The sequence below is a fragment of the Gorilla gorilla genome, chromosome 18 (genome assembly GCF_029281585.2).
Source record: "Gorilla gorilla gorilla isolate KB3781 chromosome 18, NHGRI_mGorGor1-v2.1_pri, whole genome shotgun sequence".
NCBI classification, from domain to species: Eukaryota; Metazoa; Chordata; class Mammalia; order Primates; family Hominidae; genus Gorilla; species Gorilla gorilla.
In genome coordinates, this window is record NC_073242.2 from 100,243,812 (window position 1) to 100,270,066 (window position 26,255).

The following is a 26,255-nucleotide window of genomic DNA, read 5'->3' on the forward strand; positions in this document are numbered from 1 at the left end:
AGTGGTAGAATTCTCACCTGCCACGCGGGAGTCCCGGGTTCGATTCCCAGCCAATGCAGCAGCAGACCTTTTCTTTAATCCTAAGAGACTGAATTTGAGATTTCACACTGCCTAAAGAATTTATAAATCTACTCTGAGAACTGAGAATGACTTGTTTCTAGTTGGATTTCAAATGCCTTTGATGAAAACACTTATTTTCCTAAATTCTGCGAAGATCTAGAACCTGGTCTCCTTGTTCTTGAAGAATCCAGGATGTGGGATGCACCTAGGCCCGCTAAAGCAGCTGTGCCTCCCCACGCCTGCCCAGGAAGCCAGGACATGTTTCCGCTTGGTACAAGTTACAGCGACACTAGGAGTGGGAGTGGGGACATCCTCGAGGCTTCAGCAAGGGGTCCAAAGGAAAGCCAACCTGCATGGCAGCGAAGACCACCCTGGAGCCACCTCCTCTCCTGTCTCCTTGTTTCAGGTCACAAACATCCCCCGAGCAACTGGAGAGGAGACTCCTCCTGTGCGATGGCCAGTGGATGAGAGCTATTCCCTGCCCCCAAGGAGCTCTCTGCCAGCGTGGGAAGAGGAGGAAAGAAGAGAGGGCTTAAGGAATACTGTGCAAACAGAAAAAACACTTGGTAAGAAGAGCATGAGGTGACTCGGGGCAGGCCAGAAAGAGAACGACCCGTGTCTGCCGGGCAGGGATGTACTAGGGCTCTATAAGGGTCAGCATTGTAGACGGGTTTTGAAGGATGAGTAGGTGTTCGTTCTGGAGCTGGTTAGGATGAGGCTGAACAAAGGCTCAGAGGAAGGAGGAGCAGGCATTTGGTTTGGCAGAAAGAAAAGCCACAGGTGGAGGGGAAGTAGGTGACAGGGTTGGAAAAGCTGCTCCCAGTCATGCAGCATGGGACCCTGGACACTTAGCAAAGGGACTGGCATTTAGCCCCGGTGGATGTGAGGAGCTGCAGAAGACCATGAGCTCACGCGTGATGTGAACTTTAGGAAGGGCAGTCTGCACCAGTGGGTGGTATGGGTTTGAATGGCACTTAGGAAGCTTTGAAGAGTACGAGGAAAGTGGCTCTGATGTCGGAGTGACAGCCTGCAAAAGTAACAGGGCCTCCTGACGGAGGCAAGGGGGATTTCTGTGCTGGGCATTCCCTCCCCACCCCCTCACCTTTGCAAAGAGCAAACGTCTTCTTGCTTGGCACCAGCCGGAAGGCCTCCCCCACCAGAGTCCTACTAGGACTCAATTCAGAGCACCCCAGGCCACTACAAAAATGACAGCCCATTCAGGCCCTGTGGCCCCAGGAACTCCAAGCTTCTACTGTTTCCGCCCCTGCACTTAAGGGTAGAATATTCTTCATCTCCAGGAAAACAGGCATCAGGCAGACAAACAATGGCTGGAGGGAAAACCACGGAACACGTCCTTACCAATATGTCAGTCTGGAGAGCACTGGGCCTGGGGTCAACCCCTGGGCCACCGGCAGGAAGAATCTGTTCCACGAATCAAGCCTACCCTCCTTTCTGACACTTGGGGCAAGCAAAACAGGGCCAGGCCGACCTCTGACCTCTGCAGCCTTCCTGCCGGGCTCCCAGCACAGGCTTCTACTCCAGCCAGGCCTGCCTTCTTACTGCGCCCTGCCTGGCCCATGCTGCACCTCCCATCTGCCCACTCTCTAGAAAAGCTCCTGGTCCCTTAAACATTCTACCCAGCCCTCAAAGTTCAGCTCAAATCCAACCCCCTGCCTTTCCTGATGATCCCACGAAGTGAGCGCAGAAGGACTCAGGACCCCTCATTCTGTGCCCAGCAACACGCTGTCGAATGTCAGCAGGTAAATTCCTTCTCATGCGTGATTCCTACCTCCACAACTTTTTTTTCCCTTTGAGACAGAGTCTCGCTCTGTTGTCCAGGCTGGAGTGCAGTGGTGCGATCTCGGCTCACTGCAGCCTCTGCCTCTCAGGTTCAAGCGATCCTCCTGCCTCAACCTCCTGAGTAGCTGGAGTCACAGGCGCCTGCCATCACGCCTGGCTAATTTTTTCTATTTTTAGTAGAGACGGGGTTTCGCCATGTTGGCCAGGCTGGTCTTGAGCTCCTGGCCTCCAGTGATCTGCCCACCTTGGCCTCGTAAGTGCTGGGATTATAGGCATGAGCCACCGTGCCTGGACCCTCCACAACTTCTTGATAAAGTCCTTGAGGACTGGCACCATGTGTCTGCATCTCTAGCACTAGGCCTCTCTCCGAGTTCAGAACTTTGAGTGCAGTAGGTGGGGAAACACTTGTCAAGACGGGCAGGGGTGACAGGCAGCTTGAGCTGCGAGGAAAACCTGGGCAAGACCCCACACTGCCATATTGGTGACATGGGAGTGCTTTGCAAACCCAAACCTAACCTGCTGGGTTAATCAATACTGCATTTGGACGGTCCTCACCCTCTACTCTTATAGTCCAGGTTAGCAGGAGCAAAGGGCACCATTACTAGGACCCAAAAATGCACACCAAGAAGGGCTCAGGTCACCAGAGCTGTGGCTGCTGGCCGGGGAAAGGTGCACAGGCTTGGATGACGCCTGAAGGACAGCTGAAGGCGTCCTCTAACCCCTCGCTAGGTGCTCCAGAACTGCCCTAGTCAGCCAGCCTGTGGTGTGGTCTCTACTTCACAGGGCAAGTGCAGAGACAAAAAAAGCAACTACAAGGGGAAGCAGAGTAAGTGCAGTTGAAAACCTGGGCAGCCCCAGTTCCAGGTTTAGTGTCTCTTCAAAAGACCACACTATCCCTCCTTTCATCTACAGGTTGGGAGCCAGAGGTGGGGGATCTGAGGCTGAACTAGTTTTGAAGTTAGTATCTGGCCCAGAAACTCTCACGATCACAAATCCCTGGAGACCTTCACTAATGTGAAGGGCATGGACATCGCTGTCTTATACACCAGAGCAGGGAATCCACTTCTGCCTGGTTTCCTCCAAAAAGTGCTAAAGAACCCTGGCTGGAGAGGTGTCCTCTAGAGGCTGCTCAGAGCCTGGGTTCTCAGATGGCCAGTGGCATTGCAGGATGGCAGGAACACCCATTCCCCAGAAGATACAAGCCCCAAGGGGGGCCAACATCAAGCTCTTGACGCCACCCTCAATGTCTCAAAGACTGCCGCACCGACTACCTGACAGGAGAAGCAGCCACGGACACTGCAAGACACATCTGGACTTTCATGAGCCAAGGGAGAGCCTGGGGCCATCCAGCACAGCCACAGGACCCCTTAGCTTAACTCTGTACCACAGCACGGTGACAGTCGCAGGAGACTGTCACAGGTCACACGAGGACTACTGAGTTGACCACTTCCTAAGCACTCACACTCTGCTGAGTATTCCAGGGGTCAGTTATTCCCGACGATACCTCCTGCTGTAGCTATTATTATTTTACTCCCATCTTCCAGACCTGAAACAGTTGTAGAGAAATCAAGCCCCTTTCCTAGGGTCACGAAAGGTCTGAACCCTTGACATCTACCAAGTCCATATCCCTTCAACTATGTCACAGTCCCTCCCTCCCATCTCCCTAAGCCACTTCAGCTGCAAACCAATTGCACCCAATTACAGATGGCAATTCCCTTGTGCAGAACTAAGGCCCCCAAGTGAAACGTAGCTTTCTCTATACACTTTCACACAGTGCTTGGTCACCGGCAAGGCATTCCTTCCATACACAGGGAGTACAGAGGAGGTGCCTACTTGAGATGTTTTGAAATGAGGCTCTAGCGCTGGTCTTCTGTGAACGCAGGACACAGTGAGTAACCATCAGCTGAGTACTTACTATTTGCCAGGCAACGTGCTGCATGTTTACATACAGGGTCTAATTGAAACCTTAAAACAAGCCACTGAGTTAAGTACCATTACACCCATTTTACAGTTTGCGGAAACTGAGGCTCAGAGAAGTTAAGAAATATACACAAAGTCGTGCAAGTTGTACATGATGGATCTAAAAATCAAATCTAGGCTTTTCTAACCCCAAGATCTAAAATCTTATCCACTATATTAGACTATCCCCTCCCCAAATAGCACAGCTACCACCAGCTGGGTGCCCACTGTGTGCCAGGCACGTGATTTCATTTAACTCCAATCCCATGTCATTTGGTGATGGCCCTATGTCCCAACCTCTGTCCTAGGTGGCAGAGGTTCTAGCCACTGAACTCAGGTTCCCACGTGTTCAGAGGGAACATCCTCAGCTGTAGGTGGGTTAATCATGACAATGACTTTACAGGGCTTTTAGAGAATTAAATTAGGTAACTGCATTCTGTGCTCTGTACTGCACATGCTCAAATAACAGTATTAGTGCAAAGTCAGAATCAGAGACAAGCTGTGATCTTATACATAGCACACGAGGTTGTGCTCATTCCATAAATGTTGGCTGGGCACCCACCAACCAACCTAGGTTGGACCTAGGAATGAACTGATTAGAAATGAGCAGATATGACGTAGGAATGAGCATGTACTGAGCATATAGTGGATCCAACCAGTGGAAAAAACTACAAAGGAGAAGCAAGAGTCAGTGACAGTAGGAGGCTTGTTTTGATCTCGGGTGACAGTAGTTGTGACTACTGAATAAGTGCTTCCCTCAGACTGTAACAAAACAGCACTAATTTAAATATTGGGACACAATTCACATACCATAAATTCACTCTTTTAGAGTGTAGGTGTCAGCAGCCTTTTGTATATTCACGAAGCTGTGCAACCATCACCACCATCAATTGTAGAACATTTTTTTACCATCCCCAAAAGAAACCCTGCACCCCCTGGCAGTCACTCCCCATTCCCCCGCGCCCTAGGCAAGCCCGAGTCTACTTTCTGTTTCTATAGATTTGCCTATTCTGGCCATTTTATATAAATAGAATCACACAATATGTGGCCTCTTATGGTTGGCTTCTTTCACTTAGCATAATGTTTTCAAGGGGCTTTTTTTTTTTAATAAGAAAACTGAGGCACAAAGAGGTTAAATCAGAGATCACAAACTCAAATGCCCACACGGGCCAGGCAGGAGATATGGGGGAAGCCCAGGAGGTAAAACAGGCTCTGGTTAATCTGCCAGCAGGTGGCAAAGCTCCCGACAATTTGCTTTGCAGGAATGCGGGCCCCCAAAGCCACATCTCCCAAGTCCATAAGATAATCCAGAAACCTGAATTTCACTGTGAAATTTCTCAATTTAAAATACTTTGTGATCCAGGCCAAACCAAACAGGTCTGCGTGTAGGTCACAGCCCCCAGGGGCCAACCTGTGACCCCAGAATTAAACAATTTAAACAGGGTCCCACTGCTGATAAACAGCCAAGCTGGGTGGAATTCTGACCTGCACTCCAAAAATTACCTTGAGCCACTGGGTAATAAATACAGTTATGTGCCACATAAGGACATTTTGGTCAACAACAGACTGCATATTCCACAGTGGTCCCGTAAGATGATAATGTTATATTTTTACTATACTATTTCTATGTTCAGATATATTGGGGTACACACATACCACTGTGTTACAATTGCCTAAGTATTCAGCAGTCACATGCTGTGCAGGTTTGTAGACTAGGGACAGTAGGCTCTACCATATAGCCTAGTGTGTGGCAGACTGCACCATCTAGGTTTGTGTGAGTAACTCTATGTTGTTCACACAATGATGAAACTGCCCAACAACACACTTCTCAGAATGCATCCCCCTAAGCCGGGCGCAGTGGCTCATGCCTGTAATCCCAGCACTTTGGGAGGCTGAGGCGGGTGGATCACGAGGTCAGGAGATCGAGACTATCCTGCCTAACATGGTGAAACCCCACCCCTACTAAAAATTAAAAAAACAAAAACAACAAAAAAAAACCAACCAAAAAAATTAGCCGGGCGTTGTGGTGGGCGCCTGTAGTCCCAGCTACTAGGGAGGCTGAGGCAGGAGAATGGCGTGAACCCGAGAGGTGGAGTTTGCAGTGAGCCGTGAGATCACACCACTGGACTCCAGCCTGGGCGACAGAGCGAGACTCTGTTTAAAAAAAAAAAAAAAAAAAAAAAAGAATGCATCCCTCTGAAGCGATGCATGACTCTGGCACCTTCCCCACAGAGCCGTGGTAGGCTCTGAAGAACCAGGTCAACCTTCACCTGTTCAACTTTCACCTGTTCACAGAGCTCCAGGGACTCACCTCCCCTACAGCCAGCAGGCAGGGAGGCGTGATTCAGCAGCTCTGCTCCCAGCAGCCCTCCCTGGGGCTTTGGGCTCTCAGGGGGCATGGCCTGGGCCACCTAGCAGGACAGTTACATTTGCTGGCTTTGAACTCAAAGTTCAAAGACAAGATCAGGTGCGTTCAGGGAGGTAGGACCACAGATGGAACTCAAAGCTCAGAACCACTAGAGACTTGACCATGAGTGGCGCTGTCTCTCCCAGCCAGCAGTGAGACAGTGGGGGCCCTGCCTCCATGAGGCCTGGCAGAGCAAGCACCCACCACACTGATCAGAGTGCCTGCTAGCATTTCTCCCCCACATTAGACTCTTCTGGGAAGACAGCCTGGCATCTTCCCACCCTTTTCATTACGACAGATCAATGACTATATTAAAATTGAAAACCCACAAAACCGGCAACAGCCATGATAAAAATCCTAACCTGACTGCCTTATCCTATAGGAAATTGTGTGCTCCTGTGGGAATAAGGTTGTAGGGGCAAAAGTTCTCCAGAACTTTGTACAACTGGATCCCAACACTTAGACAGTGTGGTCACTTAACACCACACTGGTGGTCTTAAGATTCTGGATCTGGGGGTCCTTCAGTTGAGGCAAGCATCCATCTCTGCATTTTTAGTGTCTGAGAGGCCTGTCATCATGATACAATCCCCCCTTATTAGTGGTTTTAATGCCTCACTGGAACACCATAGGCAGGACTGGCTCTGTCACCTGAGCTCTGGAGAACTGAAAGTGGCAGCTAAAACCACTGTGGAGAATCTCAAGTATGAAATTCCTTTTATTATAAGTATGTCCCCTTTTTGGTAGGGAAAACCAGTCATGCAGTGGGGACGTCTTCTGAGACACATGAACCTGAGTTTTCTTGCTAGGTTCTAGCTGTGAAACCATGGGAAGATTACTTAACCTCAAGGAGCCTGTTTCCTCATCTGTGAAACAGGGTAACACCACCACGCCCATAGGGCAGTGATGCAAAATAAATGAGATGAAGGGTATACGATGGCCAAACCAAAGGAAGCTTTTCTATATCCTCCCAACCATCCAAAATGGGGCAGGCAGCACTTTATATACGTGCACTCCCAGGCTTCACTATGATCACTGTGATGGACTGAACAGTCCCCCAAGCCCCAGATTCATATATTGAAGTTCTGATCCACAGTGTGACTGGGTTTGGAGAGAGGGCCTATAAGGAAGTAATTAAGGTTAAAAGAGGTCCTAAGGGTGGGGCCCTTCATTCCATAGGATCAGTGTCCTCATAAAAGGAGACACCAGGCTGGGGCAGTGGCTCTTGCCTGTAATCCCAGCACTTTGGGAGGCTGCAGTGGGAGGATTGTTTCAGCCTAGGAGTTCAAGACCAGCCTGGGCAACATAGTGAAACCCCCATCTCTATAAAATCAATTAAACAATTAAAAAAGTTCAAGAACAACGCATTTGTTACTATTGGTCTTACTGAGCTAAAATCAAGATGTTGGCAGCCTATGTTATTTTGTGACGCTCTAGGGGAAAATCCATTTTCTTTCCAGCTTCTAGAGGCTGCCAGCATTCCTGGGCTGGTGGTTCCCTTCCATCTTCAAAGCCAGTGATGATCTGGGTAAGTTTTCTCACATCACATCACGCTGACACTGACTCTTCTGGTTAGGGTTACATTGGGCCCACCTCGATAATACAGGATAATCTCTCTATTTTTAAGGTTAGTGATTAGCAACCTTAATTCCCCCTTGCTGTGTAACATAACATATTCACAGGCTCCAGGGATTAGCATGGGGCAAATATAGGAGGCTATCATTCTCCCCAAAAAAAGGGGTAACAGCAGTACTGACAGATGACAACTATGTGATATACGTATGTTAGAAATAATTAGGGCAATTACATAACAATTCTCTCTCTATGTATACAGTTTGTAACAATTACAATGTGCCCACTACTACACTAAGTACTTGATATGGTTTGGATCTGTGTCCCCACCAAATCTCTTGTTGAACTGTAGTTCCCAGTGTTGGAGATGGGGCCTGGTGGAGGTGGCTGGATCATGGGGGTGGATTTCTCCCATGATGATGAATGGCCTAGCACCATCTTCTTGGTGCTGTTCTTGTGATAGTGAGTGAGTTCTCAAGAGATCTGGTTGTTTGAAAGTGTGCAGGACCTCCCTGCTCACTCTCTTTTGCTCCTGCTCCCGCCACGTGGGACGCCTTGCTCCCTCTTTGCCCTCCATCATGATTGGAAGCATCCTGAGGCCCCCCCAGAAGCAGAAGCCGCTATGCTTTCTGTACAGCTTGCAGAACCGTGAGCCAAATAAATCTCTTTTCTTTATAAATTACCCAGTCTCAGGTATTTGTTTATAGCAGAGCAAGAACAGACTAACACAGCACTTTACAACATTAGCTCAAACAACTCTATGCATATTATTATTATTCTCATTTTACAGATGAAGAAATTGAAGCACAGAGGTTAATTAGCTTGCTCAGGGTCACCTAGCCAGTAAATGGGAGCTTGAACCCCAGTTCCAGAGCCTGCTCTTAAACACCATGCCACGCAGCCTCTCAGGAAATAGGGTATCTTAAAGGGGCAACTTACCTAAGAACAGGACTAAGCACTTTCATTTAGGGAGCACATGAACTGACTCATTTACACTACACAGATAACGGCCAATATTCAGACTCTTCTTTTATTGGGCATCTGCAGTCTGATTAATGAGAGATTAATTAATAGTCTGTGTTTGCTGAGGGTCACTTTGACCAGGCCAGATGAAGAATATATTAAAACATACAATATCCTATGTGTACCTGACACATAGAAAGTGCTCAGACAAGCAAAATGCTGGTGCTGGTGAAGCACAGATAAGTAAGTCAGTATCTATCTCTAAGCAATTTGTGAAGCATATGTTCTGAGGAAGGCATTGAACTAACCAGCCATTCTTCATTCTAAGCATGACTGGAGAAGGCTGGAAACAGATGAGAGGGTCTTTGAGGCCAGTGCTTCTCAAACTTTAATGTGCACACAAATCACCCAGGGATCTTGTTAAAATGCAGATTCTGATTCCATAGGTCTGGAGCAAAGCTGCAGAGCCTCTAACAAGCTCCCAGGTGATCCCGATGCTGCTGTCTGTAGGCCACGCTTTTGGGCAGCAAGGTCCTGAGCCTGCAATGTTATTTCCCCACCGAAAATGTACAGTCATTCATTTATTCGGACACCAGCTGTCAAGTGCTGCCAGGCTAAGTGCTAAGGATAAACAAAACAGATACATAAACAGAACTCTCTGCTCTTAAGGAGTTCACAGTCAAGGCACTGGTGAGTTTCTCTAAATTCCACAAATCAAGGGCAATGTCCAATACAAAATGAACTCGATCAAAGACAAAACCCTTACAGAACTGTGTGCAGAGTGAGAAAGATACACAGGTTGCGCTGGAAGCAACAATAATGTTGAGATGAATACCTCTCTCTTCAAGGACTCAACAGATGACTCAAGCTACAATAAAACCGGATATTCCTGAGAAGCAGAGTGGGTGAGGGACAAAACTAGGTGCCAAGGCAACTTCGAAGCCAACAAAACTCCATGGACACGGAACCATGCCTATGTATCATCTCTGGGTCCCTCTATTCAGTATGGCAATGTGCAATAAGACTTGCTAGCATTCGTGAGAGTCAGGCATAAACAAAAAGCTATATAAAAGGAGCAGTCAAGAAAGTGGTGTCTGATGAGAGAAGCAGCTAGTTGGTTGTGGACATACTGAGTATGAGAGCTGAATGGAGGCAGGGTGGGGGATTTCTTATCAAGGTCCGAACCCTTTAGTTTAGGAGGAAACTAAAATCCAAAGCAACATTTGATTTGGATTGCAAGCAGCAGTTGTCAACCGGGGCAATTTTGCTCCTTCAGGGGACATTTAGCAATGTCTGAAGACATTTTTGATTGTTACAACGGATGGAGTGCTACTGGCATCGAGTGGGAAGAGGTCAGAGACGCTGTTAAAAATCCTGCAAGGCACAGGACAGCCCACTACAACCAAAAATCATCTGCCCCAAAATGTGAATGGTGCAGAGGCTGAGAAACCCTGAGTTAAGGAATTTGCCCCAGGTTAACGAATGAATGTCACACCACGGAATAGATTAGAGCAGTCCAATAGAGCATTCTGCAATGATGGAAACAGTCTATAATCTGTGCTGCCCTATATAGCAGCCAATAGCTACATGTGGCTATTGAGCACTTGAAATACGGGTAGTGTGACTGAGAAACTAAAGTTTAATCTTTAATAATTTAAGTTTATAATAGCTACGCACGGCCAACGGCTACTCTACTGGACAGAACAGAAATACAATTCACCTTTTCTGACTCGCAGACTGGTATTCTTCCAGTTTCACAGCCTGCTTCTTTCCAGTTTTCTGAAATCACTCACTCACTTGACTTTAACACTAAAATGTGACTGGGAAAAAACCCACAAAAGTAAAATAATACTGCAGAAAAAAAAAATAAATAAAACATCCCCAGTTAAACTTTCGCTGTTTTGTACATTGGGAAATAAAGTAAAATATCAGATCATTGTTACACATACATGTAACAAGACTGCAGAAGCAAGAAAGGTCAAATTATTTCTACTTCCACTTGCAGGGAAGGGTGTTATAACACAGATAAAACAAACAACTCTCTGAGCCTTGAGATCACGAGTTTTCCGACCTGATTTCTCTACTTGGTCACTAACAATTTCCTTCACTTCTCAGAAGCTGGGTAAGAAACCAGGCTGGTCAGCATCACCTGCAAATTCTCCGGCTTCTGACTTCTCTCTCACCACAGAGACAACTCTCTGATTTGCTGGTTTGGGTGGCACCGCACCGAAGACTCACCATGTGCCATGCACTGTGCAAAGCACTACCCATACATGATGTCACTTCATTCTCACTGCAGCCCTTTGTGGCACCGGGAGGTTAAAAAGCTGGGACCAAATCACACAGCCAGTCAGGAGTAAAGCAGGGACTCCCAGATATGGCTCCTAATCTGCTCTTAAACACTGCGCTAAGGTAAGGGCCTAAAACCTGGGAAAGTAACCCTGGCTGGGAAGGCGTGAGGAGTCCCCCTGGGGAGCAGAGCAGTCAGGGGCTGCATAGCCAGGGAGGGGTCCTGGCGGCTCTTACTTCTCGATCTCCAGCGCTGCCACCTTCCGCTTTTCGTACAGCTTGTCATTGAGGGCGCGCACGATGTTAGGCGTGAGCGGCGCGAAATCCTTCTCGGGGTTCATGGTGGCAGCTGGGGGAGCCTCGCGACTCCTTAGCCCGCGGCTGCCGGGGCCGCGCCAGGGCCAGGGGAGTCTGCGGCTCCGCTCTGCCCCCGGCGCCGGCGCATGGACCACGCCGCTCTAGGCTTGCCTGCCACGCTCCGCCGCCTCGCCCTGGAACCCGGGCCCGGACCCCGCTCCAGCACACCTGACCCTGGCCGCTTAACAACTCCCGCCCGGCACTAGCCGGACTCACGAGACAGCGGCCATGTTACTCGAGTCACATGACTCTACAGCACTTCCGCCTTCCGTCGCGAGGACCCGCCCCTCGCCAGCCACGCCCCCACCGCAGGCCGCAGGTGGATTGGCCACGCCCTCGGAAGGCTCCACCCACACTGCACACACTACCGCGCTGCGCTCCAGGTGGCTGGAGTGTGGTTTGAGACGTGCTTTAATGGGTGTGTAGCTCACGCCCAACTGATGGCACGTGGTGGGCTTCTGTAGACGTTCGTAAGACCGAATGGGTTCTTGGAGTCTGATTCACTTAACATAATTTATTCAACAGTCACCGAATTCACTAGTTCATTCAGTAGTTGGTCACTTACCAATTTCCTAGATGCAGACGTTTCCCTAACTGCAGTAACACTGTCATCACTTTCACCATATTCTAGCCACTTGTATTATCTATTTAATGTTTTCCTCAAATCAACTCACTTTAAAAAATACCTTAAATCTCTTTTAGCTTTGCTTATGCCCTAAAACCATGAGTTTGATTAGGTATATTTTTTCTAAGACACATCAAAATAAATTCTCAATTAAAAATGGCACTACCTGTCTACCACCTAAGATCTCAGGTACCACCAGTGTCTGTCACTCCACCATTTGGGGGTGTGTTTAACATGCTCTGATGCCTAGGAGGGCTGGTTACAGACAGAGAGAAAGGCCCCAGATCTGCTGAGTGCAGGTCTCTAGATAGGTCCCCTGGAAAGCAGCCCCTTCAGCTGCTTCGGGAATCACATTACATGGTGAGACAGAAATCCCAACTATGTGGCAAAATATTTAAAAGCAATTTATGGCCGGAGTGTGGTAAACATGCAATTAACAGGGAGGTGCATCAGCCTTTCCTATCATAAGCTTTCAGAGTGAACAGGGACTTAGGACAAGGGCTAGATTACAGTGGAGCTCAAAGAATAACAGTTTCAGAATGCATGGTGATACTTTTCTTTAATGAATGAAAAGTGCATATATAGGCCTTATAACAGTCTTGAAAATGGAGTATTTTCCTCAACAGAAACAGGGACACAATGAGTAAAGGGCAAAGGTAGGCAGAATTCTAGGATGACCTCCAATATTTCCACCCCTTCGTGTTCATGCCCTGTATTATACCCTCTTTCAGTGTGAACAAGATTTGTAAATATGATGGGCTATGCATCACTCACATGATTATATTATGTAATATCGCAGAAGAGATTTTGCAGATGTAATTAAGGTCCCTAATCAGCAGACATTGAATTAATAAAAAGAGAGATTAACTTGAGTGGGCCTGACTGAATCAAGTGAATACTTAAAAGAGATTAGAAGAAATTTGAAGTGGAAGAGAGACTGTCCTGTAAGGACTTTAGTCATATGGCCACAAAGGAATGAATTTTGCCAACACATTGAGGGTTCTTGGAAGCAGATCTTTTCCTAGTTGAGCCTCCTGATGAGGATGCAGCTGGCCAGCACCTTGATTTCAGCCTTGTGGAACCCTGAGCTGAGAATCCAGTTCACACTGGGCTCTCAACCCATGGAAACTGTGAGATAATAAATTTGTGTTGTTTTGCTCTCCTAGTTTTGTGGTAATTTGTTATGCAGCCATAGAAAATGAATACAAAGGCTAATCCAAAACTCGGCAAGTCATGGATATATCACGTCTAGAAAAATCCATAAAAAATGTATTCTCCTATACTGGTGGGGTTTTCATAGTTGTTAAAACCTTTGCTGACACAATCCTATGAATGAAGGTAGGTGTGCTAACAAGTAGTAGTAGTACTGCCAAGGACATCTCCAAATGTCTTGCAAAGTTTGGTTTTAGGATTTTGATGATGGTTGATGAAAAACACTGAAAAAACGTAAATCAATGGGAATGATTTGGTTCTATTTCTCCAATGTGTGTGCATTTCCACGGGACCCATATCTAATATATTTCATGTTTCTTTTGCTTTTTGGTTTGGCTTTTTCTTAGAGGTGAACTGAATTTCCCAAGGGTAATGATACGGTTTTTAATAATTCAAACAATAAGGAATTTTTTTTTTACCAGAAGTATTCTTTTCTCCTGAAATTATATTCTGGCTGAGGTTGCTAAGTAACCAGTTTTTTATTTAAGGCCCAGACCAATGCCTACCTTTAGGTCAGAAGTTCTTAGAAAGAAGTGGTTCTTTTCTCTAATATCTTGAAAAATGCCAACTAGGTAAGATTATTTATGCATAATTGAGCTAGCAGTGGTGGTAAAAATAAAGCCCAAAGGCTACCCTTGCCTTCCACCCTTGTTCCTCTTCTCTGACCTGTGACCATTCCTGTTGAAACTCTTCTAGACTAGGGGATAACTGATATGCCTGACTGCATACTAGTCATCATTTCACAGTTACAATTCATCTGCCTCTGTGTGATGCTTGGTTGTTATGCTAGAACTTGTAATAGCTCTGTAACAACTATTCATAATAGCTATTACAAGTATGTAAAAGTTATGACATAACTTGTAGCAAGAGGCTGCTGATGACATTGTAAGAAATTGTACCAAAATCTTGAACTGTGCAAAGCAGTTTCTCCAACAGCAATGTAATTGTAGCTGGAGTTTCAGGGCAACAGGGTTTAAGGTATTAGGTAGAGGTCTTGAAATGTGGCAGGCCCTCACCAATGTTACAGTATTGTCACCTCTGACTTGAGGCTCCTAAAGAAGTGGTTAGACTTAGCATGCCACACTCACTGGGGGCCCAGTGTGGAACGAGGCCAGGGAGCCCCATTCCCATGGTATTCTGTGCACAGTGCTCCTTGGAGTTCTGCCACACAGCTACCCTGACATTTTCTGAACATCCCCCAGTTAGAAGTCTCCTGGTCTGCTTTGCTGAGAATGGATTCTTCAATGTAACTTCCACAAGCATGTGTTGGAAGGGTTATTTTCATCAAGCCTGCTGTTAAGCTACTTTGCCATTCCAAATTTGCTAATATAAGACTATTTTGTTATTGTTTGAGGCTAAGGAAGCACGAGAAAAACCTAAAGGGAAGAAATGCACCCAATCTCAAACCAGCCTGGAAGAGGGTTCACACTGGGGCAGGATCTGAGCTTAGCTCTTGGTCCCAGGGAGAAGGAACTTCCTCCTCTCTCAGGGGCTAGGAGGATTTGGACCCTAGACTCAGTGGTGTTATAGGACCAACACATTTGTGTGCCCACTGTGCAGTAACAGACCAATGCACAGAGACAGTGGGGATGCAGCAGAGAAAGTGATGATCAAAGGTCACTGAGTGATGAGATGGGAGGAGACCCTCAAATCCATCTCCCGGAAGAGTTCTGGCTGGGGTTTTTAAGGGGATCCTGGAGGGTGAAGGGCTGAAAAACCGGGTGACTGATTGGTTGGGTAAGATGGATGAAATCATCAGGATGTGGAAACTGCATTCTTTGGTGAATCAGCTTCTCGTGAGGTCCTTCAGATCAGCTGATGTCAGTTGTTTCACTGGTACACAGGACCAAGAATGAATATCTCAAACGGAAAACTTAACGTTTCCTAATGTTCAAGTTGTTATCTGCAGAGCATTGAGGGGAACTATGATCTTTAGCAGGGTCTACGTGATTCTGAAACAGCAGGCACCAAACAGCTATGAGGAAGCAGGTCTGAGCGCAGGCTGATCTAGTGATTAATGCTGACTGTGCTGCAACCTGCGTTCGTTTTTGTTTCTCCCCCTCCCTTCTCCCTGATCAATTTTATAAAATGTATATGGACAGCTTCAGTGGCTTGGGGAAGCACTGGAACAGGTCTGAAGTTGGGGAAGTTGCCGCTAGCCACCCCAAGGCTGGCTATAAGCCATGCTGGGGCTGGTGGCATGTTAGCCAAGATTTCACACAGCTTCTTCCACCTTTTCTTTAGTCTTAGGAATCACTTGGTGTACCACATTGACCATTATTGAAAAAGTACACCCTTTTGAAGAGTAGAGTGAGGGACCAATTGCTTCCCTTCTCCTAACCTATACCTCTGGTGAATAGGTGGAAGGAGGCACGTTTTGGGGAGGGTTAATTTCATCAACTAGGTCCTATGCAGATTTGGTAAGACTTCTCAGGACTGTAATGAAAGAGTTATGGCTGTGGGTTTGGCAAATGTCAAGTTTTGCCAGGTACCTTAAAATAGCACTCTCAGCTGCAATGTGCATGCAGATCGCCTGGAGGTCCATGTAAATGCAGATTCTGATTCAACAGGTCTAGGGTGGGGCCTGAGGGCCTGCCTTTCTAACAAATTCCCAGGTGATGCTGATGCTGCAGGTCCATAGGCCACTCCGAATAACCAGGAGGCTCGAGGCTTTAGAGTCGTGGTTCTCACAGTCTGATTGGTCTCACCAACGAGCATCACCAGGAACTGGTTAGAAATGCAGATTCTCAAGCCCCACCCAAATCTCTTAGATCGGACTTCCTGAGGGTGAGGCTCAGCAATCTGTTTTAGTAAGCCCTCCGGGGGATGCTGATGTATACTAATATTTCAGAAGCACTGACTTTATACAGATGCTGTATATTTGCAAGTCATCACTCTTGCTCATTGATCTTAGCATCCTCTCAGATTATTGGTCAGAGCGATCTTTGCTCACTTAACCATTGCGAAAATCTGTCATCTGGTTGTCTTTAGACCTATCAGTAGTGTCTTTAGAGGTTATAAAAATAAATTGTCCATTAAGTATGGCAGTCCTCCTCATCTATGGCTTCAGTTACCTGTGGTCAACTGTGGAATGAAAATATTTAATGAAAAATTCCAGAAATAAACAATTCATACTTTTTAAATGGCATGCTATTCTAAATAGCTTGAGGAAATCTCATGCCATCCCACTCCATCCTGCTCAGGATGTGAATCATCCCCTCGTCTAGCGTATGCATGCTGTAGACACAACCTACTTGATAGTCACTGAGTAGATGACTTGGGGTTAGCAGGTCAACTGTCATGGGATCGCAATGCTTGTGTTCAAGGAAACCTTATTTAGTTTAATAATGGCCCCAAAGCACATGGGTAGTGATGCTGGCATATTATTATAATTATTCCATTTTATTATTATTGTTGTTAATCTCTTACTGTGCCTAATTTATAAATTAATCAAAGGTATGTATGTAAAGGAAAATACCACAGTATATGGAGTGTTCAGTACTATCTGTGGTTTCAGGCATCTACTGGGCACCTTGGAATGTATCCCCTGAGGATGAGGGAGGACTATTGTAAAGGTCTGTGTTTACAGACATTCTAGAAAAAGCTTTTTTGGTCCTAGAGTATACTGGGCTAGGGTTGTGGGGAGGTACAGAAGAAGTAGAAGAGTCTCCCTCCATGAAAGCCACCTCTGACAGGTATAAGGGCTTGCTAAAAGATTGCCGGGCCACACCTACAGACTTTTTGATTCAGTCGATCTGACATGGGGACTGAGAGTTTGGATTTTTAATAAATTCCCAGGTGATAGTACTGCTGCTGGCCCAGGGACCATTTTTGAGACCCACTTCTTTACGGCATTCATTCCCAAGAGGCCATCTTCTTCCAGTCTCCTGCACCTCTTGTAGGAGGGCTGTGGGGGATGAGTGTGGGGAGCAGGTGGAGGCAGGGGGACCCTCCGTCAGAGGTGTATGTCTGCAGAAGCAAACCCATGCCAAGCCCAGACTTTAACCATCTGCTATACAAGTTAAACATATATAATAAAGATGTCCACACCCCTCTCCAGACCAATTACATCAGATGGGGACTGGGTATGTTCAGAGTGAGAGTTAGGTGGTCCTGATGTGCAGATGGGTTGAGAATCCCTGCTCTCCTGCTGAATGCTATCCAAGGCGGGGTGTGTGTGTGTGGTGGGGGGAGCTGGGATCTCTATTAGCCTTTCTCCAGGGCCTAGACTTCAGTGAGAACTTTCTGTGTAGGGCAGATGTGGGATTCGGACACTGATGGTATAAAAGCCAAGAGAAAAAGTGATGGGAGTGTCCCTGGATTGCCCTAATGTTATCTGCTCATCCCTTTGAAAATATTTATTTGGCTTTTATGTGAAAGCAGAATAAAATGCCACATCAAAATAGTCATGTCTAAGGGCTTTTTAAACCATTTTGGATTTTAAAAAGAAACTGCAGTACCCAGCGTCACGCATTGCTAAGTGTTGTAGAGTAGAAGGTCATTAGTGTGATACCTGTGCCTTCTTGATAAAAATGGGAATTATTACAAAGTACTTGAGCTTTGGGGCTATGTCAAGAAACTCAATTTAGGGACTTACAAGGATTCAGTTGTCTAAAATATAGAGCTGTTGTGTGTAGTTATAATGTTTAATATGGAATAGATATTTCATATCTATATTTGGAAAACACATAATAGGGAAATAACTGCCCTATAATTATATGAGAAGAATAAAAACAGTTCCTTTAGAATTCTTGTTGTTTTCTCTATTCTTTTTCAGGCTAAGACAATGCATAGCTTTTGGTTGATACAGGTAACCCTGGTTACCACTAAAGGGTGATCCCCTTCAGATAATAAACCCATTTAACTCCAGTTTCACTCCCTTCACCAGGAGGGCAGCTCACAGTCAGCTTGGTGGTGATGGGGGTTTTGCTGCCAGATGGGTTTCCTTCAAAGGAGACTGTGATGTTGTTGATCTTCTTGGGCCGCACAGACTCTCCAGCGCGAATGGTGAAGGCTGGGTTATCCACGATGATGGAGAAGGTCACCATGTGATAGAAGACATTCTTGAAGGGGATGATTATGCTGTACCCGGCTCGGATCGAGAAGGGACCTTGGGGCTTGGGAGGCAGAGCCATTCCAAAGAGGGGGATGATATACTCTCCACCTGCGAGCGATGATAGGATCAGGATGCCCTTGGTCTCACCCAGGTGGCTGGGCTCGAATAAGACTTCCACACTGGCTTCAGTGCCTCCCTGGCCTCCTGGGGCTGCATTAATGAGTTTTTCTGCGTGGAAGTCTGTACAGTCGGTCTGAAAGGGGAACAAACAAACTCAGCTCACGTGAGATCCTGAAGAGCACACCAGGAGCTCAAGTCTACCCCAGCCCCTCCACTCCTGGACATCAAGCAACTATGTCTGTGTGAGACTGGGAATGTTATAAAGTTGTGTCCTTATAACTCCCTTGTAGGGTAGGTATTACTAATTATTATTTCTATTTTGCTACAAAGAAACAAAGGCAAAGAGATGTTAATAATGTGTACTGAGACACACAGCCACATTATGTCAATAGGGCAGTCATGGATGCTGATCCCCTATATTCGGTTCTTTCCTTCCATGCACATGGAAGACCAAACATTCTGGTTCCTTGCAGATGGGTGGTGCTAGTTCCAGACAACTAGCTGTGAGCAGAAGTGAAAGGTGTCACTTCCATGCTAGAGCCTTTCATTGCCAATTTAACTCTTGTCAGGGTCCTTTCACCGCTCTAATACTGTACTGGAAATATTTGAGATGGTGCTTGAATCCCAAGGGACTGAGATGAGCAGGGTCCCCTGCTGGCCTCTCTGGAAAATTGCTCAAGTGAGAAACAAGCCTTCATCTTAAGCCCCTGTGATTGCTACTGTACCTAACCTAGCATCTCTTGGCTGATACAACTGATCAAGAGCCTCTGCCTCTTGGCTACAGCCACAAGATCTCTGATTTTACCTGGGCATGTGACTGCCCAGTACAAAAGCTACCTTTCCTAGCTCCTTTGTTGATAGGTGTGGTCCTGTGAAGTTTTGTTCCATAGAATATTAGTAGAGGTGATATATACAACTGTCCCCTCTTCCCTTGTAGCTGGCTGGAATGTGGATGTCCTGATAAACCATCTTGGCCCACGTGGACCAAAGCAGCTCCCTTCAGAGGGCAGAGCATCGGGACAGAAGGTGTCTGGGTGCCTGGTGTCAGCGAGCTGCCATTCCAGCTCAAACTGCTTATGCCCAGACTGTTATTTGTGAGAGAAACCAACATCTAATTTGCTGTTATTTGTGGTTTCTGTTTTCTAGAATTTTATTTTATTTTTTTAAATAGAGATGAGGTCTCGCTATGTTGCCCAGGCTGGTCTTCAACTCCTGGCTATAGCGATCTTCCCACCTGAGCCTCCCAAAGTGCTAGGATTGCAGATGTGAACCACTGTGTCTAGCTTTGGGTTTCTGTTTTAGTAGTTGAACCTATATTCCAACTGATGTAACAGCTAATGTATATGGAGCACTTACTATAGGCTAGGCTCTAAGAAAATGGCTTTAGATACATATTTAAAATCCTTATAGCAATCCTGCAAGGTTGGGGGTATTATCCCCATTTATAAGTAAGCTTAGAGAGCTTAAGGAAATTATTCATACAAAAAGTAAGTGGTGAAGCCAGGACTCAAACCCATGTCTGTTTGATTCCACAGCCGATACCATGACTACTAAGCTATACTGTCTCCCTCTGTGGATCACTGGGCGTGCTGTGTGAAACAAAACTCCCCTACACTCCATCACAGCTTGTTAAGACAGAAAGTCTGTAATGGAAGAACCCAGGCCTGGTGCTGTTTGTTTCTAGCTGGGAGTTTCCAGGCTAGATTCAGGCCTCTGAGGCAGGTGTCACCATGACAACGAAGCACCTGAGTCTCTCTGAGTCTCACATTCATGCTCCCTGTGTCTCCTCTCATTGTTTTTGAACCCAGCGTTCATGTGAGGGAAGGGCAGAAGGCAGAGCGGGGCCACTCACCCTGCAGTAGTATTCTGTCCTCTGCCGTGTGTAATTGATGAACTTCACAAGGATGATTTGGCTGCTGCCAAGGACAGTCTGGAAGTGAACGGGCTTTTCCGGAAGTGCTGGCGTGGCTTTCAGATAGAGCTCATACTGGTAGTAACCCAAGTCAGTGTTGTGCAAAGTTAGTCTTCCGAAGGTTTCTCCAGCTTTCAGGGGCTGGAATTCAAATGAGAACGTGCCCTGGAAGAGAAAACAGAGGATCCTGTCATGCTGAAAGGCTAATTCATCACCTGCCACCTAGAGACCTGCCCAAGGCTCCATAGCAGGTTGGGGGCAGAAATAGTGCACATGATCATGCTGTTCTTGCTCCTGGGGAACCTCTGTCCAAACCAGCCCACCCTCTCTCCCCTGTACCTCTCCTAGCTTTCTCTAGTTCAGGTGATTCTATATCTGGGATCTCTATAAATCTAAGTGCAGGTGCTGGACCGTCTCCTGAGAAGTGCACAGAGGGAGATGTGGAGATGGGTGAGCGCTGCCAGTAGGAGGGCTGAAGCTTAGGCAGCTCCTTCTTTGCTCATGGCCAATCTCAGAACAGCGTCCTGGGTTCTGCCATCCTCCATTATTACCCATGGCGAAACAAAGCAAGAACAGAAAGCATTTCTTATATAGCAAAACAAGGGAAACAATTCGAATGTATTATTAGTAGAAGATTAGTTAAACAAATTATGGTTTTCTCATTTCAGTGGAATATTGTGTAGCCACTAGAAAGGATGAGGTAGAGCGGGACCTGGTGCGGTGGCTCATGCCTGTAATCCTAGCACTTTGGGAGGCTGAGGCGGGTGGATCACAAGGTCAGGAGTTCGAAACCAGGCTGACTAACATGGTGAAACCCCATTTCTAAAAAAAACACAAAAATTAGCTGGACGCAGTAGTGCGCGCCTGTAGTCCCAGCTACTCGGGAGGCTGAGGCAGGAGAATCGCTTGAACCCGGGAAGGAGAGGTTGCAGTGAGCCAAGATCGTGTCACTCTAGTCCACAGCCTGGGCAACAGAGTGAGACTCCGTCTCAAAAAAAAAAACCAGAGGTGTAGAGCAATACACATCGAAATGAAAGGTGTTGATGTTGATGATATTTTAAGTGGAAGAAAGCAGGTTCCAGAAATGCATATATAGTATGAGCTCTTTTTTGTGAAGAATATGTCTATGGATGTATAGAAAGAGACTGTAAGAATATATACCACACTGTTACCAGTAGTTATGTTAGGGTGGGAAAATGGGATTCTGGAGACTTATTTTCAATTTCATATACTTTTATATAGGTAAAATTTGGTTTTACTATGAGTAAGTATTTAAAAAAATAACTAGTTCTTATTGAAAAATATCAGAGGCTGGGCTCAGTGGCTCACAACTGTGCTTTGGGTGAGTGAGGCAGGAAGATCACTTGAGCCCAGGAGTTTGAGACCAGCCTGGGCAGCATAGCGAGAGCCTGTTTCTACAAAAAAAAAAAAAAAAAAAAAATTAGCTGAGTGTAGCAGCACACACCTGTAGTCCTAGCTACTCAGGAGGCTGAGGCAGGAGGAGTCCTTGATTGTAGGAGTTTAAGGCTGCAGGGAGCTATGATCATACCACTGCACTCCAGCCTGAAAGACGCAGTGAGACCCCATCTCTAAAAAAGTTTTTTAAAAAAGAAAAATATCAGAATAAAAAGAGGATATCGCTGAAGTTATAGTTGTTTAACAAAAAAGAATACAGTATAAGAATTTAGATAATTTTACCACAATTTAAAAACTAGATAAAATAGACATGTGTATAAACAAATATAACCTATAAAAACAGACCTCACTTTGGGAGGCCGAGGCAGGCGGATCACCTGAGATTGGGAGTTTGAGACCAGCCTGACCAACATGGAGAAACCCCGTCTCTACTAAAAATACAAAATTAGCTGGGCGTGGTGGCGCATGCCTGTGATCTTAGCTACTTGGGAGGCTGAGGCAGGAGAATTACTTGAACTCGGGAGGCGGAGGTTGTGGTGAGCCGAGATCACGCCATTGCACTCCAGCCTGGGCCACAAGAGCAAAACTCCATCTTGGGAAAAAAAAAAAAATCAGACCCAAGAACATACAGAAAATCCACTTAGTTCTATTAATATAACCACTAGAGAAATGTAATCAATAGTAAAAAAAATCCTTAAAGAAATTCAGGTTCATAAATGTTTACTCGTAAGTTATACCAGACAATCAAGGATGAAAGAATACTAGTATTCCACAAATTCTTTCAGAGAAAAGACTAAGAGGGAACCCGTTCCAACCAGCATAAAGTTGATACCAAAATCCAACAATAATAGGAGAAAGAAAAATTGGATGCCAGTCTTTCTCCTGAACATAGTGAATTTTAGAAGATGGTTGGGTACAAAGTCATTATACAAAATAAATGAATTGTAGCCAGGCGTGGTGGCTCACGCCTGTAATCCCAGCACTTTGGGAGGCTGAGGCAGGAGGATCACTTGAGGCCAGGAGTTCAAGACCAGCCTGGCCAACATGGTGAAACCCTGTCTCTACTAAAAATACAAAAATAGCCATGCATGGTGGCGCATATCTGTAATCCCACCTACTCAGGAGGTTGAGGCATGAGAATCGCTTGAACCCGGGAGCTGGAGGTTGCAGTGAGCCTGATCACACCACTGCATTTCAGCCTGGGTGACAAAGCGAGACTCTGTCACAAACAAACAAACCCGAAATAAGTGAATTGTAAAAGATGATGGGGTACAAAATCAATATACAAAAATCAATTATATTTCTATATTCTTACAACAAATAATGAAATTTTAAAAAGATACTATTTGTAATAGCATCAAAATATATAAAACCTAGAAATAAGCCTAATAAAAGATGAATAAAGTCTCTACATAGAAAACCAAATAAATGCTATTGAGAGAAATTAAAAAGGACTTAAATAAGTGGAGATTTGCTCGTGGATTGGAAATCTCAATATTGTAAAGATATTAATTCTCCTTCTGATAGACAGGCCCAAGATGGTCCTCAATAATCCCCACCTCTGGGGATTCCCAGCCTGGTGTAGTCTTCTCCCATATGATACCAGGGGCTGACCTGTGTGACCACCGGCATATGGCAGAAAAGATGGCATGTCACTTCTGAGATTAAATGATGAAAGACTGTGGCTTCTATTCTTTTTTTTTTTTTTTGAGACAGAGTCTCGCTCTGTCACCCAGGCTGGGGTGCAGTGTTGCCATCTTGGCTCACTGCAATCTCTGCTTCCCAGGTTCAAGCAATTCACTTGCCTCACCCTACTGAGTAGCTAGGAATACAGGCACATGCCACCATGGCCGGCTAATTTTTGTATTTTTAGTAGAAATGGGGTTTCACTATGTTGGCCAGACTGGTCTCGAACTCCTGACCTTGTGATCCGCCTGCCTCGGCCTCCCACAGTGCTGGGATTACAGGTGTGAGCCACCGCGCCCGGCCTGTGGCTTCTATTCTTGTGCACTCTTTCTCTTAGATCTCTCATCCTAGGGGAAGTGAGCGAGCTGCCATGTTGAAAGCAGCTCTAGGGAGAGGCCCGCATAGTGAGGAACTGAAGCCTCCAGCCAACAGCCAGCAGGGAGCTAAGGCCTTTCCAGCAACCACATGAGTGAGTTTGGAGACAGAAAATCTAGCCCCAGTCATGCTTCGAGATGACTAGCGTCCTAGCTGACAACCTGATTCCAGTCTCCTGAGAGACCCTGAGCCCAAACCACCTGGCCAAGGTGCTGCTCTTAAATCCTGATCCTCAGAAACTGCGCAGACAGTAAATGTCTGTTGTTTTAAGTTGCTAAGTTTTGGTTCATTTGTTACAGATCAACAAATAACTAATATATTCTCAAAATAATCTATAGATTCAATGTAATCCAAATCAAAATCCCAACAGGTTATTTTTCTTTTCTTTTTATTTTTTATTGAGGAACTCGACAAGCTGATTTCAAAATTGATATGTAAATGTAAAGGGCCAAGAATAGCTAAGATACTCCAGCAGAACAACAATATAAGAGGTTACTAAGTCTCAACATAAAGCTGGAATAATTGCTTGCTTTACCAGACATCAAACCTTACTCTAAGTAGGTAGTAATTAGGATGCTCTGATATTGGCACAAATTCAGTAATTAGATCATTATGATATCATAGAAAAGCTAGAACAGACCCATGCATAGATGAACTTGATTTATTTCATAAATGGCCTTGCAGAGCAGTGGGGGAAAAGATGGCCTTTTAAGTAAAAACAGTATGAGACAATTTATATCCATTTGGAAAAAAGAAAACTTGACTTCTGCTCACGTATGAAAGCTATTTCAGGCTTTAGGCAAGATGATTGCAGCAGCGTAGTTTGGTATCTCCCCAAATCTCCCCACAAAATGCACAGATCTACTAGGTTAACAGCAGCAAGAACACATGGCCACGATTTATAACAAAACTCAGTGAAAAGGTAACCCCTCAAATCCCAAAATACTAGTGGGTAGGACCAAATTACTAACAGCTAGCAGATGGATGCGGTATCAGCCACTATAGAGGAAAAGCAGGAGGAAGGCAAAACAGCCTCAGTCTCGAGAGCCCAAGAACCCAGAATCGCCTCTGAATTGGGGGCTCTAATGCAACCTGGAAAACTTTTCTTCCCTTGACATTGCATGAACAGGCAAAACCTGGAAAACCCGATAGGACAATTTGACAATAGCAGCCTAAGCTGGAGGAATATTTCGGGCTCCAGTTTATAGTTAATTGCAAAAACTGTTGCGATAAGATTGGACAATATGGGGCAGTATAGGCCATTTGAATGCACAAAACCAAGTGACTGAAGCTCCTTTCTAAGATAAAACTCCTGCACTGAGAGAAATTTATGAAAGTAGAATCTATTTGACCACAACAGAGACACTAGGGGTAAAGGAAAGATAGAGCTCAGAAAAAGGTGGGGATGAGAGCAGAGAAAATAAATCTTAAAAGCATAAGGCTGTATTTGAAAAAAAAAATCAACATTTTGCAGTTACAACAGAGGAGAGAGCCTTAGATACACTGGTTACCTTCTCCTTCCAAGAGTATGGAAAAACCTAACATGAGCAATGGAAAAGGAGGATGGTGCAATTATACACAAAGTTATCATCTTAAAAAAGTGAATGTGAGTGAGTAACAATGAAGACAAGACGGGAAGAGATATCTACAAAACAAAAGAGAAAAAGAAAACAGAACAGCCCAGATAACGAGAAAGCACAGGGGGGAATATAAACTTGACTATGTCAGTATATTAAATACAAATAATATAAATACTCCAGTGAAAAGTAAAGATTGCTAGGATGGATTAAAAAAACAAATCTGGCTGGACGTGGTGGCTCACACCTGTAACTCTTGGGCTCAAGCAATCCACCCACCTCGGCACTTTGGGAAGCTGAGGCGGGTGGATTGCTTGAGCCGGGGAGTTTGAGATGAGCCTACAAAAAAATATAAAAATTAGCCGGGTATGGTGACACGCACCTGTAGTGCCAGCTACTCGGGAGGCTGAGTTGGGAGGATCACCTGAGCCTGGGGAGGTTGAAGCTACAGTGAGCTGTGATCACCCACTGCACTCCAGCCTGGCTGTCAGAGTCAGACCCTGTCTCAATCCCCTCTCCACCCCCTTCTCTTAAAATCTATCTCATCTATATGCTGTTTATAAAAGACACATTTAAACTATAAGGGCACAGAAAGGTTGAAAGTATGACAATTAAAACATACACTATGCAAATACTAACCAGAAGAAAGTTGTATTAATAGCCGACAAAATGATCTTCAAGGCAAAATCATTAGTAGAGACAAAGAGGATCACTTCATAATGAAAACAGTTTCAAGTTACCAGAAAAATACTATCATTTTTACTTAACCAAAATATAGTTCAAAGTATATGAAGCAAAACATGACAAACTACAAGAAGAAACAAACAGATCCACAATCATAGTGATATACTTTAATGTATTCTCTTAACTGA

At 45.5% G+C, this 26,255-nt stretch overlaps 2 protein-coding genes across 2 annotated transcripts in view; both read right to left on the reverse strand.

The window, feature by feature from the left end:
* Positions 1–11,761, reverse strand: part of VAC14 (VAC14 component of PIKFYVE complex) — a 114,012-nt gene extending 102,251 nt beyond the window's left edge. The window contains exon 1 of the mRNA XM_004057923.5: positions 11,285–11,761. Within this exon, the coding sequence (XP_004057971.3) occupies positions 11,285–11,388 (104 nt within the window). The 5' untranslated portion in view covers positions 11,389–11,761. The remainder of the gene's footprint in view (positions 1–11,284) is intronic.
* Positions 11,762–17,872: 6,111 nt separating this feature from the next.
* HYDIN (HYDIN axonemal central pair apparatus protein) overlaps positions 17,873–26,255 on the reverse strand; it is a 421,455-nt gene continuing 413,072 nt past the window's right edge. Inside the window, exons 85-86 of the mRNA XM_055366388.2 lie at positions 20,270–20,494; positions 17,873–18,550 (exon numbers count right to left, since the gene is read on the reverse strand). Of these exons, the coding sequence (XP_055222363.2) occupies positions 18,068–18,550; positions 20,270–20,494 (708 nt within the window). The 3' untranslated portion in view covers positions 17,873–18,067. The remainder of the gene's footprint in view (positions 18,551–20,269; positions 20,495–26,255) is intronic.